Raw genomic sequence first — 15259 nt, 5'->3', positions numbered from 1 at the left:
CCCTCCACAGTCCCAACATTTGAACTATTTAATGTGCCTTTTTTGGGGAAAAAATCCACGTCATTTTTCTACATATAGAAATAGCAAACATTGGTGTAACTAAAGTTTTTTGACAATTTATTAACATTGTTAGACTTGAGAAACAAAGTGAAGTTTTATTCAAAATGTAAACATTAAGATAATTTCAAAATGTTAGTGCTCACCAACAGTAAGAATACTTCCTGCCTATTTCCTTCCATTTATTTATAAATAATGCACTGAAAAAATGTCTTGGTCACTTGAGTCACCTGAAGAAGTTCTCATAATATTCTTGCACCATTATAAATAAAAGATGGACATAGCCTCATACTCCAAGTTTTCAGCCTAATATTACCATACCACATACTCCACTCAGAATGTTATCTGGGAATGGTACAAATGACAATCCTGCTCTGAAACAGCTCATCATTTTTACGAGGAAATATCACAGACATTAATTCCCAAAACTTTTAAGGGGGTGGAAGGGAAAAAAACCCACCACAGAAATCTTGCACAAAATGCATGCCTGTATAGAAATACCCAAAGTTGCTGTAGGAACAAGCAGCAAAATATAGCAAGGACAAATGCAAAGTTTATTCCACATATGCTACAATTAGTCAAGATGTTAGGGAAGTATCAAAATTTGTACTATTAACATATGGCAACAGTTTTATTCTTACAATCCATTGCAATAGAGTTGCCTCATTGGAAAAGGCTTTTAAGCTGCAGACAATGCAATTGCATTAAATCTTAATTCTTCTGGGTCACGTTCCATGAATTTCTTGCAAACTTCTATTGCATCCTAGGGGGAAAAAAGTACAAAAAAAACCCAAAATGAGAAACAGTAGAAATCATATTTGCTATAAAAAAATCTAAACAAAACACAACTGAAATATGAAGATTGCTTTATCCAAGCTATGCTCCAAATGGATTTTTCCATAAAGGTTTACTATATAGTGTGACAAACCTACATAAACTGTATTTATGTATTTCTAATTGCTACTCAAGATTACTTACATTGCTTATATGGGCAGCCTAAAAGAGCAAAAGTTTTATGAAGGACTTTAGCAGTGATTATTTTTATGACTGAATATTACTTTGTGCAGCAGATGTGTTGCTTGTCTGAGTCTAAAAGCATCTCTAAATTTGTCTGAACTAGTACTGCTGCTTTCAGAATTTTTCCTTTGTTTCAAGATGAATCTAGGATGGGTGGAGTAATTGAAAGATTTTAAGTAATTCCTTCATCTAGCTTTAGGGTGCAATCTGGAGAGCACATGTTATCAGCAGAAACAGGAAAAAGTCACATATGGAATAAAGAAAGCTTTATCCAATTTCTTCTCCTGTCAAAGCAAGCACAATTTGTTTGCAAAGTTTACAGGCATTAGTCTATGCTTCTAAACTATAAAACCATTTTGTATTTTGTTGGTTTTAATTTCTCTGGTTTCTTCCTTTCGTAATGCTAATTCAGTCTGGATATCATAAAACTCGGATCTATGCATTGCCTTCTCTCAATTCAACTTTGCATCATTCTGTGGGGATGACAGTTTATCCTCCCAACTCAGTGTATCTCTTTGCAATTCATTTCTCAGCTCATGACACAAAGAAGCACCCAAAAGAAGCTGTGAAAGTGGAGAAGAATGATTATTAGCAAGGGTCAGAAAGGAAAGCAACTTCTGTCTAGTGTGAGACCTATCAAACTATAAACCAAAGGAAAGAGAATAAAAAATTTTAAGTTTTCAATCTGCTAACTTCTTGTTAGATGTACTAATTGAAAGGAGCTGGACTATATGAAAACCTAAGCACAGAAGATAAACCAGTCTGATCTTGTGTTATAGTCAACAATTGTGACATTTATGTTGTGATACTCTTGTCATCCAGAGCTACAAGGTAAGTGTTCCAAAGTACCTCTTTTCAAACCTAATTTTGCATCACTATCCTACTTGCTCTATTCCTCATCCAACTATAAATATAGCTAGACCTGTACAGGTATTTTCATATATCTATTTTATAAATTATGTGGAGATACAGCAAGAATTTTGTATAACACCATTTAAGAAGGTTGTCTATCCCTACCTCTAAAAAAGAATCGTCGCTGGTTTCCCCATGGTTTATTGGAAATGGCTTGCGCCCATCTGTTCAAAGACAAAGTGGGATTGAATAACACATTTATAAAATTACAGAAGCTTCATTTTTTCCAGTTAAAACTATTTAAACAGACTTTTTGTACTTCACCTTCAAAAATGCTATCTCATTTTTCAAAAAGTTCACACATGCAGCTAGCTGTTCCCTGGTCTCTCCACTGCTAACTACTTCTACCAATATCATTATAGGCAGTCTGTGGCTTTTAAAAAAGAATCCAAACAAAACAATGAAATATTTTTCAATATTTAATTTGAAAACTTCAAAGCTGTAAGTCGCTGTTCTTTTAATGCTGGTGTAGTACTTCAGTTTTTCAAACAGAGCAGAAAAATTTCAGCTATGCTTGGTGGATTTATGCAGACAGACAGCTGTAGGTCTGTGGTGTTTGACAGCTGTGATCAGGGACTCCACAACAGACCAGAGTAGCAAACCCACCATTCTTAAGAGTCTGGCACTAATGAAAATGTTTCTGTCATTTAAAATAAATTAGCAAACAAACCAAACAGCTCTAAGTATTAACTACTTTCTGAAAATTTAAACAGGGTTGTTATAGGTTTTTTTAAATAGGGTTTTTTACTTGCATTTCTTGCTTGTCGTTCTCAGCATTTAAAACATAATTTCATTTATATAAATATGCTTCAGGTTACTTGAAAAGAGTTAACAGTATGAAAAGTTATGTCAGGGTATCTTGAGTATTTCCTAAACCAAAATCCCTTTTGGCTCTGTCTTCCCTGTAAAAGGCTTTTCCCTCCCCAAAGATGCCACCAAAGTTGACAAGAATTCCCAACTATATTTTCCGTAACTAAAATTAGATTTGATGTTAGAAAACTTTCAGATTTATATGAACAACAAGTCGTTCATTATTGTAACTGCCATGACTGAAGATACAAGGCAAAACCCTCAGAAATTGCAAGGGAAACAGAACTGAATACCCTGCACTGTTGCACGCTAAGTTTATGTCAGTTTTGGGGCTTTTTTAACATCTTTATTGGCAGAACAACATTTTAATTTCATGTGCCTATAAATAATGTGTTTTCTATGACATAAACATCATATATATTTAATATCCATGTGCTTCCTTAGCATTTTCTGCATGCCAAAGCCCATATGCTGCCCACACTGTCTGAAGCCAGTGAATCAACTGAATAACCTTCCAATCAATTGCAAAACCTTCAATTTTCTTACTTTTAAGTTGGAGGGGTTTTTTTTGCTTCCATCCACTGGTACAGAGAGGTTATTTTAAGAACAGAAGAAATAGTAGTATTGACATTCCACTGTACAAGAGAGCTAAATTTCTTCTAATTTTTTAAGTAAAAATTTAAATGGGGTTTCTCTCACAATGGGGTTTCATCTCACATTCTCTCACATCTCACAGAAAACAGGTAAACATGGTCATCACAGTATGTAGTTTCTACTTTTTAAGCAGTGTAAATTAATGGACAATGAAAACGTGTCATGGAAATAGTAGCACACAACCAAAAAAAAAAGTGGAAGTCATCCCTTATGCCTTGAAATTTAAGGCCATAAAATGTTTATTGCATCCTACAGTACTTAGGTTTTTGATCTAGTTCACTGACAGATACACAGCATCATAAAATACAAAAATGTGTGCCTATTGGTTATGACTGGCAATACCCCTTAGATCAACTTAATATTAACATAAGCACTTCTTATATATGCTTATATATATGCCATGCTTATGCCCCATGTTGTGATTACTTAGCACCTGTTAAGGGCATTGCTTAATTACATGCTGATTTTCAAAATATGAAAATCTTATCACCATAAAATACTGCAAAAATTATGTTAGGAAAGGTCAGTGACTAGCAGTTTTTAAATGCTGATCTGCTTGCTGGATTTCTGAAGAACCTGCTGGAAAACCTAGTTGCCCAGCAACATATTTAAGATTGGAGTCATTAGAGAATATCTGAGCCAAACTAAGTGCTACACAATCTGAAGAGGGAAAAAATAGCTGTATTTCAAAAAATAAGGACTACTGCTGCACAGTTAACTGTCTATTGACCATGACAAGTAGAGGAAAAAATGGCCATACTATTACAAATGAGCTGCAGAATATTAGTATCTCTTATTAGCCTGACTATATACCTTGAGTTTAAACAGTATCACACAACCTAATAATATAGATAACATTTCTGAAGTGGCCCACAGTTAATTCAATTCACAAGCAGTTCTGGAGCATAAATATAACAAAAGTGCTGTGCAATTTTGAATGTTTATCTATTTTTCTTGCTTCTTGTCCTTATAAATGCCCATAGAAGTTTGGAGGCAGTCTACTATTCTGTACCATTTTATCTTAATAGGATGGAGTTGAGGGAAGGAGAACAAGAAAAAAATAAAACACCAAAAAAAGGCAACAAAACAAAAAACTCAACTATGGGAAGAAGGCTGCAGTAGTTTGAAAGAAATCCCCAGACCCCTAAGATGCAGCTGAAAAGAACCTAAGCCCTACATAACACCAAGAAATCTCTCTGAAACTTTGACAGTTAACAGCATCACTCCTTGCATTTGTTTCTAACAAATGGAGAGAGTGGATAAAAAGTGTTCTTACCCAGTTCATAGAGATGACCACCTACATTAACTAATGCAATAAAGTGAAGATCTACTTTTTCATCTATACTTGGTGCCTGCAAGACAAAACAAGACAAAAAGAAATTGTGTTTACTACTAGTGTTATATGATTAATGTGCACATATCACCATAATATGCAAAACACCTGGACAAAAGAAATCACAATTGGGAAGCACATTCTGGATCCATACAGAATGGCAGAAGTCAAGTGAGAAACACTTTAGAACACAAAGAAACTGTCTGTAATGCATATATCAGTAGGAATCCATGTAGTAAGTATCTGGAAGTATTTCTGATTACAGCTCCACATAAAAGTTCTATTTTTCATTACTGAATTAGAAGTAGAATCAGCTCAAATACATAAACATCAAAAATAGACTTTAATATAAATAAAAAATTCTCCACTAAACTATCTCCCACTACAAAGTGATGCAGGACTCAACTCTGAACCTGTAATATTTTAGAACTGAAAACACTCACTTGGTCAAAATTATTTTTTTCCTCATAAGCCAACCCCAGTTAACCAGTTTCCTCTTCACAGGTAGTCAAAACAAACACATCTTAGGTGTGGAAGGAAAAATAATAACCAGTGGTGCCCAGGCTGAATTTTTGAAGTGGCATCATACTCATCATACCCAGTAAGGACTGAAGTACAGTGACAGCACCAAGTAACATGACATAAAAAATGGTTACAGTTAGTAAAGATCTACCTAGCCCAATACTGTGCTGGCAACTACACCAAACAGCAAAAGCTTTTGCAGAAGTTTGTGGGCATGCACAGCATGGTGCTCTACCAATGCACATTCCCAGCACCGGATGAGCAGTGGTGTTTGAACCTGTGAGCCAGAAGATCTATCATCACTTCTGAGCCAAAAGCTCTATTGTAACTGTTGTGCTCAATGGCAATTGATGGCGTTAATTCCTTAACAGTCTGTCCAGTCTGCATCTGAACTTTGATCCACAATTTAAGATGATACTGTTTGGAGCAAATGGGAGACAGGACTTCAGGATTTCTTCACTATCAAGAATCTGACTTGTGTGAAAATGTATTTTACGTAATTTTCTTTCATCTTTTAGTTACTGCTAGGCTTACATGAATCTTCTAAAAGACTCCAAAAATGTAAAAACTTGCTAGAAGCAGATTAGGGTAAAATAATTGTAGAACCTCAAAGTCATATCATCTTTTAAAGACTGGGTTCAAAATTTCCTTTCTGATGATGGCCATGAGAAAAGACTTTAAAAGATATTTGGCAAACAAGCAGAACAACAGACTGAAGGAGAAGAAATCACCACAAGTCCTTCAAACACTTCAAGAAGGCCAAAGAACACAGCACTGTGGAGGAGCTGCCAACAGCTTACAGAAATTCTGCGTAGCAAACTCAAAAATGAGAAAAAAAGAAAAACAAAAAACCACACAAGTTCCCCTCACTCTCATTTAAGATTTATATCCATGACCAGTTAAAAGTGTGAAAGGCACAAATACCCTGTTTCATTACTGTTTCAAAAAGCCTAGCATAGAGGAAAGGCATTCTGGCCACTGAATATGAGGCATCTATCAAAAGGGCAAGATGATCTTTCCACCAGAAATTCAAGCAGTCTAAGTGAAATGGTCTTTGATAATTTTGTTTCACAGAAGGCCAAACAGAGCCAGGACTTAGCAAAACCAAACAGCCCTAAGAACTTGACTAACCCAGTTGCAAACTTCAAAGGACCACGGGTTTCCATAAAACCACACATGACAGTAGGTAACATCCAATGGCATCTTCTTGTTACTGCTTTTAATCACTCAACTTTTTACAGATATCTAAACTCTAGGGCTACAAAAGTGTACAGGTAGAAAAGGCTGAGCATGCTTGTCAAATCCCACACTACCACCTAATTCCCTTCAAAGACTTATCACTTCACAACTGTTCACTTATCAATTAAACATATCAACTAAGAAATCTGGGTTTAAGAAATTTCAAGATTAGGGAAAAGACCACTGCCAGTTAGTGACACTTTAGGAAGGAAGTAAAGCCTGAATCTGAATATACTCTACCGGGGCTTAAGGTGACATGAAGTAGGAGAGTACATCACTATTTCACAGGATTTTGAGATGTTGAGGAGTCGATTTTGACCACATTTAGAAACAAGATATAGTTGCTTTTTTGACCATTTTCGGTGTTATGTTCTTTGTCAAATTCTAATAAACACCCTTTCTCTAGAGAAACACTACTGGCATGCTTGGAATGCTGAGCCTATATATAGAAAGAAGATGAATAAGGAAGCCATCAAAAAAAAACATGATTGACTTTTCATAAAGTTTACTTAGAGACAGACTCCTATAGAATCCTGCTGAGTTTTTGTACATGACTAATCTAAATAACATGCTTTCATTGTGCTATTGCCATAAACCGTGAGAAATGTTATGTTTTCACATTTTTAATTCCCCAACCTCAGAGAGAATGAAAGTACCATGCCATTATTAAGTTTTCTACCATATGTTCTAATGTAGGCAGTCTCCTTCTATTGAGATTGCTTCTCATCTAATCTAGATAGCAGTAAAGTTGATCCGCTGCATTTCTTGAAAAATTAGGATTTCAATAATATTTAACAGAAAAATATTAGCATACTCATAAGCACAGAGAAACAATAAGGTCTGAATAGTCACAGTGACCTAAAACTTTGTATTATAAAAATCTGTTGCTGACAACTTAAGCAAACAAGTAACTGGATTAATCTTTCCCAATGTGATGAATCTGATTCAAAATCCGTCCACCCCTCCCCTCCTTAAGGTAAAAACCCCCAATACTTAGACCATTATTCCAATCTAAATGTTGGTATTCAATTTTCATGCATTTGAAATCCTTTGATCTTCAAATGTTGCTAAGTCAAGACAAAACCATTTGTCAAATTTACGTGCAATTGGTTTCCTTTCCGAAAAGCTTCATTTCTGGGACAAACTTATAACTGGGGAAAAAATATGGCCTTGGTCTCATGGATTCACCAAACAAGCCTCACCACACCCTGCTTAAAATTTGCTTATGAAAGACCACATTATAAAAGCAGATTCAGTGTTACATTACAGGTTTCAGGCAATTTCTTCCAACTATATCTTGCATTTTTATTATTCCCTTACACTTGCTTGTGAAAGGAAGAAGCAATGCAAGAAGCCTCACAAATCAGTTTAGCATAATGCTTTGCAATACAGGTAGTGACTGGAAATGGAAAAAAAATTGCTACTTGGTGTTAAGTCAAGAAACTGGCATCAGGAGTCTGTCAAGTTATGGAAGAGTACTGAAAACTGATAGGGAAGAGACAGTTTTGCAGAACCTTCAGGAATAAAACAAAATCAGATACAGCCAACTGAAAGATCATGACAAAAGCAGCTACAGTTTTAAGAGAAGAAAAACCTCAGAGGTTTATCTATACAAATTCACTCATAAGGAATAACAAGAAGCCAAAGATAAACATACCCTAAAAAGAAGAATACTAGGATTCAATAAGTTCTGAAGTAAAAGGAAAAAAGTGATGCAATTGCCATTGAATAGATGAGACATCTGTAACTTCTGTTTTGCAGCATGGGATGTGCTTGGGCAAATATACTGTAAGGGACTGTGAAAAGCATTTGGGTCTCTGTTAAAGTACTGTGACTAAAACAAAGACCATTAGAATGATGGTCACAAGTTTTTAGCAAGACTATTTCTGGCTTTTTCTCACAAAACAGTGACATCTCTATTCATACCCAATATGCTGCAGTGAGTTTGGCATGTAAAAGCAAAATTTAAGGCAAGCAGAGACACTAAAAGAATAGATGAGCTAGAAGAGAAAATGACAAGGATTGAGGGAAAGTCAACATTACTAAACAAGCATGCTGTTAGCTTATCTTAAAAATTTGCTACATCTACTGCAATTGATCAGATTTGCACTGAATGTTTCAGGACAGTATTTTCAATTTCTTGCCCCTCCCCTACATAGTCTTAACTCATATGGAGATCTACTCTAAAAACATGTATTGGGTCTGTCTGAGCAGGAGCTCATTTCCCCAGAGCAGCCCTCCCAGTGCTGGGCTTTGCATTGTTAGCTGGAAAAGTGCTGATAACAGCCCAGTGCTTTGGCCACTGCTGAGCAGCGCTGGCACTGCCTCAGTGCCCTCTCTCCAACCCTTCCAGCAGCAGCATGGGGGTGGGAAACATCTTGAGAGGGGACATAGCCAGGACAGCCAACTCAAACTGACCAAAGGCATATTCTGTACCATATGAGGTCTACTCAGCAATAAAAGCTGAGAAAGGAGGAGGAAAAGGGGGCAGGAATTAGTTATTGTGACACTTGTCTTCCTGACCAACCACTGCACATACTGAAGACTGGCTTCCCAAGATGTGTCTGGATATCCCCTGCTGGTGGGAAGTACAGAATAAATCTATTGTTTTCCCCTGCCTTCATGTGAAGCTTTACTGAACTGCCTTTATCTTGACATATGAATTTTTTTCTCTTATTTTCTCCCTGCCCAGACCTGCAAAGGAGGGAAGTGACAGAGCAGCCTAGTGGGCATCTGGTGTCCAGCCAAAGTCAACCACCTTTGAAGTCAAGGAAAGCTTACAGCTAAGCGTTTTTATTTAAGGAGCCTAGAAAAAGTCTCCCACAATCAAAACTTTTGCTCTAAATTCTGAAATATTTTTTTTCTGTTTGTCAATGTTTTAGCAGTAGAAACGTACTCAGAACTACAAAAAAATTCAACTCTATTTTAAACATAATATACAGAATGTTCCACCCCCCCGCCCCGACCCCGGGCATATTCAAGAGCATAGATTTCTTTAAAAAACCAATACTAAAATGCTCATAGATTTCTCTCATGCAATGAGGAAATTGCTCATTGCATGAGCAGTTCAGCCTCTTTGTACACCGAATGAAATATCAGAGCTGCACTATACTACTTGGTGAGAAGACATTAAGTACTGCCTTATCATTCAAATTTTACCAAGCCAACTGAGACAGCTTTAATGCCAAAAATGCTGTATGGTTTCTTGCATATTAAACTAATTTACAAATATGCTGTGTGTTCTTGATTTTTTTTTGTAAGGCAATTTATACAAAAGTGTAAAGATGAGAACAACATTTAGTTACCAGTACGTATCAGACTATATAGTATTCACTGATAAATCTTTGTGCATAGTCCTTGCAATTTTTATCTGTTGGATGAAGACAGGACATCAGGGGAATTAAGGTATAATATTTTAAAACCTTTTAGCGGCAAGCTTCTGTTTTGCCAAATAGAGTGGTACTGAAAGCTAAACTAATTTTCTGAACGTTTTGAAAGCAAATGCTCACTACTCGTGGACGAGTACTTGTTTTTAGACATTTTCTGAAGTTAATAAAACTCTCAGCTTGGTTTTCTGCTACAATGACAACAGGTTATGGTGTAATATCCATCTTTAGATAAGTCATAGTTTATTTACTGTTGAAGTAAACTCATGTTCAGTTAATGCTTTTATTTTAGGCAGGCAGACTCAAACTCAAGTCTCCTTCAATAAGTCTTTCCTTAACATCAAGTGTAGATAAGTCAAATTTAAACAATATCCCAGTTCCAAATTACAGAAATATAATTTTCCAGGGTTTGCTAAACAATAAAATCCCCAAGTAAAATGTCAGATGTTTGTCAAAGTCAGCGAAACAAATGAGGGGTAAGAAGCATGAGCTGGGAAGAATTTAAGTCTGTGCTTAACTTCACGCCTCCTCAGATCCCAAAATATTTAACTAGATCCAAATGATAACATCAAGAATCTTCCATAGTTCTGAATTACATGAGAGACAGATACTTAATAAAAGCAATTACTATTCACATGAAGAGAAGGAAATCTGGGAAAAGGCCTCATCTTGAGATATTTATCAGAATAAAAATACAAAAGCTATTAAGAAGTGGAAGAATTTGACACTAATTTTTAAGATGTGCAAAGACACATCTGAATGAAAAAGAAAATTATCTGGAGTACAATCAGAGTAGTTATTTCACCTCTAAAAAAATCCACATATCTCAAAGAAGAATTTCCAGGAACACAGGTGAAATGTGATCAGTATCAAAGAATGATAAAAAGAAAATCAATGCTCCAGTTTTGCATTCCAGACCATTAACTTCTACATACCAAGATTTATTTTTCTATTCACATATGCACTAGAAGTGTGATCACTCCTTAAAAGCAGGATGAAACAGCACTAAAAGACTCTTTCAGTTCGGTGTTTGTGCTGGTGGCCATCAGGCCATTTAGAAATATGGACTACTCTGCACATATAATTTTTTTTCCAAAATTTCAAGATACATTTGTGGTCTGTGAGTGAAGAAGAAAAAAAGTTTATGTATTTGATGACAAGCTTTTCTTATTGGAACATGGTCCTATTCAACTACAATGTTTGCCTACAAACTAGATGAAGAAACAAAATGTCAAGTGAGAAAGTAACCAGTCCCTTGGGATTAAAGGAAACATTTTATTATAACTGAAATATGCAGGGACCATTAACCGAGAGTTAATGAAAAAAAAAAACGAGACTAGGTTTAGGATATGAGAACTTAAAACCAGGTCTCAAACACAGAAGAAATAATACCATGTGGCAAAAAATTAGAAGCACCTTGGCTTAGCAGCTCCAAATGAAAGATCATGAAGATGAGGTGAAAAGAAGAGGCTGGATGTGGAGCCTATGGCAAAAAAAAGCACCAGTTCACGAAAGGCAAACTTCATCTATGCTTTGAAAATGATTTGGCAAATGTATGGAATCAAAAATACTTGGACAGCAAAACATGGAATGATGTACTTTTGCTGTCTGACATGGTGGAAAGGGGAAAAATAAACCAGGAAGAAAGAAATCTTTAGAATGGTTGAGAAAAGACTCCAACAAAACATGATGCCTTGAAGACTGAAGCTACATGGCAGAAGGCCAGTGGTGTCAGAGTAAGAAAAGACTGAAGATGGACTACACTTACAACAGAATGAAGCCCAACAGATGGAAGGCGTATCAAGGGCCGCCACCGACGCAGACGGATTGACGGACTGGGAGCCTTTGCAGGACCTACATGATTACGTTTGGCCCAGGAGAGGGATGCAGAGTGACACAATGGTGAGGCCTTCGTTCTGCTGTGGCTAACCTGAAGCTGCGATGAGCATGGTGGTGAAGACAGCGAGGACGATGACGACTACATAAACATTAAAAAAGAACATACTTAGCCCACTTAAACTTGAAATAGCACCCCTGCAACTGCAGCAAATAGCAACTGCAAAAGTGTCCACTACTGAGTATATTGTCCTTTAACTGCTCAAATCACACACATAATAATCAAGGATGTGTTGAATTCAAATGAGAAGATGAAAGAACATTGCAAATAAGCAAAGACATTGTTCAAAGCTGATGTTTATAGTCAGATAAGCTAGAGGTTATTCACACCCAGGGAACTTCACAATATGAACACAAATTAACTGACTCATTTAAGAGACAGTGTTGGAAAGTGAGGAGGGAGGGGATTTAAGCACCATTTAATGAAAGAGTTAAGAACAGAGAAAGAATCAGTTTTGTCTACAGCTACAAAAGCTGTGAGCAGCAGTTCTTTGGCAATTTGGGAAAGCTAGATTGTGCTCTGGGATTTAAGATGAACCAAGTAACTATGGTAACAGAACCCAGAGTTTCTTTACTGTTCCATGTCTAACATAAAAGGAAAGCAAAGGAAAAGGGAAGCTTACCGTGGTGAGGTATGCAACTTCCTAAGTTTTTCACCTATTCTTCTAAAATAGCAGGCCAGTGGCAGTACTGCCATTAACACTCAGGATCCCTTTAGTATCCGTGGAAGCAGTAGGACTATGTTAAACCATTCAAATTGTTACTATTAGAAGAAAGACCATAGAAGTATTAAAAATGACTCTCATCTCCAACTGACAAAGTCATAGTAAATATATTAAGACCAGAAAGGACCATTGTGATGATTTAGTTTTGATCTTCTGTCCCACACAGGCCACAGGACCAAACAAGTTGAAGTTTTGCTTTGATCAGAGCATACTCATAAAATGAAAATTAACGCTCAATCTTAACAAATTTTTTACTAATGAAAAATATCAGAACAAATAAAAAATTCAATCAATCCTGTCTATAGCTACTGAGACAATAAGCAGCATATTCATACAGTTTACTAAAATTCATAAATGAAAATGCAATCTTTTTAGTCCTGTTCAATGATGACATAACATGAACAATAGATTACATTATTCATCTGGCCACAATGCCAAACCAGGAGCTCATCTTCAGTATTTCATCCACTATTATCTTGAAATATATAAAAATTCCCAATGTTATCTAGAGCCTTTCAGAGAACACCTCACCTTCTGGCAAGAAATTAAGTTAATATTTTGTGCTAATTACACAGCTTTTATCTGGCCTCAGAAGAACACTCATTTGCTTGAAATTAATCTGAAGGGTGATCCAGATTGTCCTGCATTGATGTCTTGTGCTTTACTATCTCTTGATCTTTTTCCACTGCCTGCAGGTTTTGGGGTGTATTTTAATCACAGAATCATGGAATGGTTTTGATTGGAAGGGCCCACCTTAAAGATCATCTAGTTACAATTCCCACCATGGGCAGTAACTTCCATTACACCAGGTTGCTCAGAGCCCCACCTAAACTGGCCTTGGACACTTCCAGCCATGAGTCATCCATAACTTCTCTGGGCAACCTTTTCTGTTGCCTCATCACTCCCACAGTAAGGAATTTCTTCCTAAAGTCTAATCCAAGTCCAGTGTCTTTCAGTTTGAAGTCATTCCCCTTTGCCCTGTCACTATATCCCTGCACAGTCCCCGCTCTCTTGAAGGCTCCCTTCAGGTACCTGGAAGGCTGCAATCCACTCACCCTGCTATTGTCTTCCACATCACCGACAGACTGTTTAATACTACAGGTCATAGAACCAATCCCTGCAGAGACACACAAGCTAACACACCACTTATCTGACACCCCACTTATCTGCCCTGAGACCTGCCAGGTTAGGGCAGGCAGAATAGAAACTGCAGTTTCTTAAGGGTTGTCCCAAATTATGCATTCAATGGAATGACTCCAGTAGGACGTGTGAAAAGCAAGCATTAGATAGCTTCTCTGAAAAAAAAAATATTTTCACTCTATTAGTCAAAATAAGTCACTGTAGTGCCAGTCAAAACTATTTAGTTTCTTTGTATTATTTATTATATCTGAAGCAACTAATCTTAGTTGTCTTTTTGTTTTTCTTTTTCCTATGAAGAGTGGGACAATGAATTGGCTTTCTGCTCCCATACTTCCTTAAAGAAGGAAGATAGGGTTAGGAATTCTTCATGAAGAGCAAGCATTAAGTACAGTAGAAAGTGTAGAGCTCAAAGACAATCATGGAATGTTACCAAGTCTGATAACCTGTCCAGAGAACACAGTTTTCCACAGGTTTGTCATAGTTGGCTTTTTTTTCCAATTTCAAGCATCCTGATCCACCTTGTATATCTCAGCAGCTCCTCATAAAAGAGGACAAAACTAGAAAATCTCCAATACAAAAATGGAACTACATTAATTAAAAGGAATTAAGCAATCGCAATACTTCTACAAGACAGAATGGCTTACAAGAGCTTAGTAGCTATTACAGTTTATCTGTACTACTGACTGGGTTTTTTTTCATACTCTTCACTTGAAGACCTGATCTAAAATGAGATGTTTTACATTTAGATAACATATCAGATGGCATAAAAATTATCTGTTCTCAGCTTAAGAAAATTTAAAAAGATGGCTGATAAAAGACTGCTTCTAGAATTCCTCATAGTCCACAGACCTCCCAGTGGAGGGAGTAACCTATAAGATTAGAACCTGCTGTCCAGCAGAAATTTAAGAGCTTTGCTGACTAGCCAGTTCATGATAAAAGGCAGGACACACTTGTGTTACAATTTTGTAAGCTGCTGCCATTATAGCAGACAGAATTGATAAGTCTTCCAAGAATGTGAATTATAGTATCTTTCAGTGAGAAACCGTTAAAAAAAATGGAACCAAAAACCTTGCTGAGAGTATGATACCCTGATGCATTCCATTGACTGGAAGCTGTTAAGCTGTATACTTTCACTCTGAAAAAAATCCCTTATTTTTTAGGACTCTGTATAATTACTGTGAAACTATTGATAAGATTTTGAACAGTACCAAATTTAAGAATTGTTTAACAGTACAGGGGTGATCACAATATTGAAAGATTTATTTTAGAGAGCAGTTTTTTTTAGTTTTGTTCCTATTTTTACCACAAGTCTATACTTCCACCATTTTTCCTTATTGTGCCTATTTTTTTTCTGGCCAATATTGCTAAAATAATGAGAAAATATTAAAAATACCCCTTGCCTGAATGCAATGAGACCAATTACTTTAGTTTTTCAAAACTGAATTTACATCATAGAATGTCATTTAGGGCAACTAATATTTTAGTATTTCTAGTTAATATTTGTCCTGATTTTTACTTCCATTCATTGAATCTTTCTATTATTTATTTCCTATACTAGTGGGTCCCCT

General features: G+C 36.3%; 1 protein-coding gene across 1 annotated transcript in view; it reads right to left on the bottom strand.

The window, feature by feature from the left end:
• Positions 1-266: 266 nt before the first annotated feature.
• UCHL3 (ubiquitin C-terminal hydrolase L3) overlaps positions 267-15259 on the bottom strand; it is a 40185-nt gene continuing 25192 nt past the window's right edge. Inside the window, exons 7-9 of the mRNA XM_062514793.1 lie at positions 4727-4802; positions 2092-2150; positions 267-820 (exon numbers count right to left, since the gene is read on the bottom strand). Of these exons, the coding sequence (XP_062370777.1) occupies positions 737-820; positions 2092-2150; positions 4727-4802 (219 nt within the window). The 3' untranslated portion in view covers positions 267-736. The remainder of the gene's footprint in view (positions 821-2091; positions 2151-4726; positions 4803-15259) is intronic.

This window comes from Cinclus cinclus, chromosome 2 (assembly GCF_963662255.1).
Source record: "Cinclus cinclus chromosome 2, bCinCin1.1, whole genome shotgun sequence".
NCBI classification, from domain to species: domain Eukaryota; kingdom Metazoa; phylum Chordata; class Aves; order Passeriformes; family Cinclidae; genus Cinclus; species Cinclus cinclus.
The sequence above is the reverse complement of the archived record's forward strand: the minus strand, read 5'-3'. Positions and strand labels throughout refer to the sequence as shown.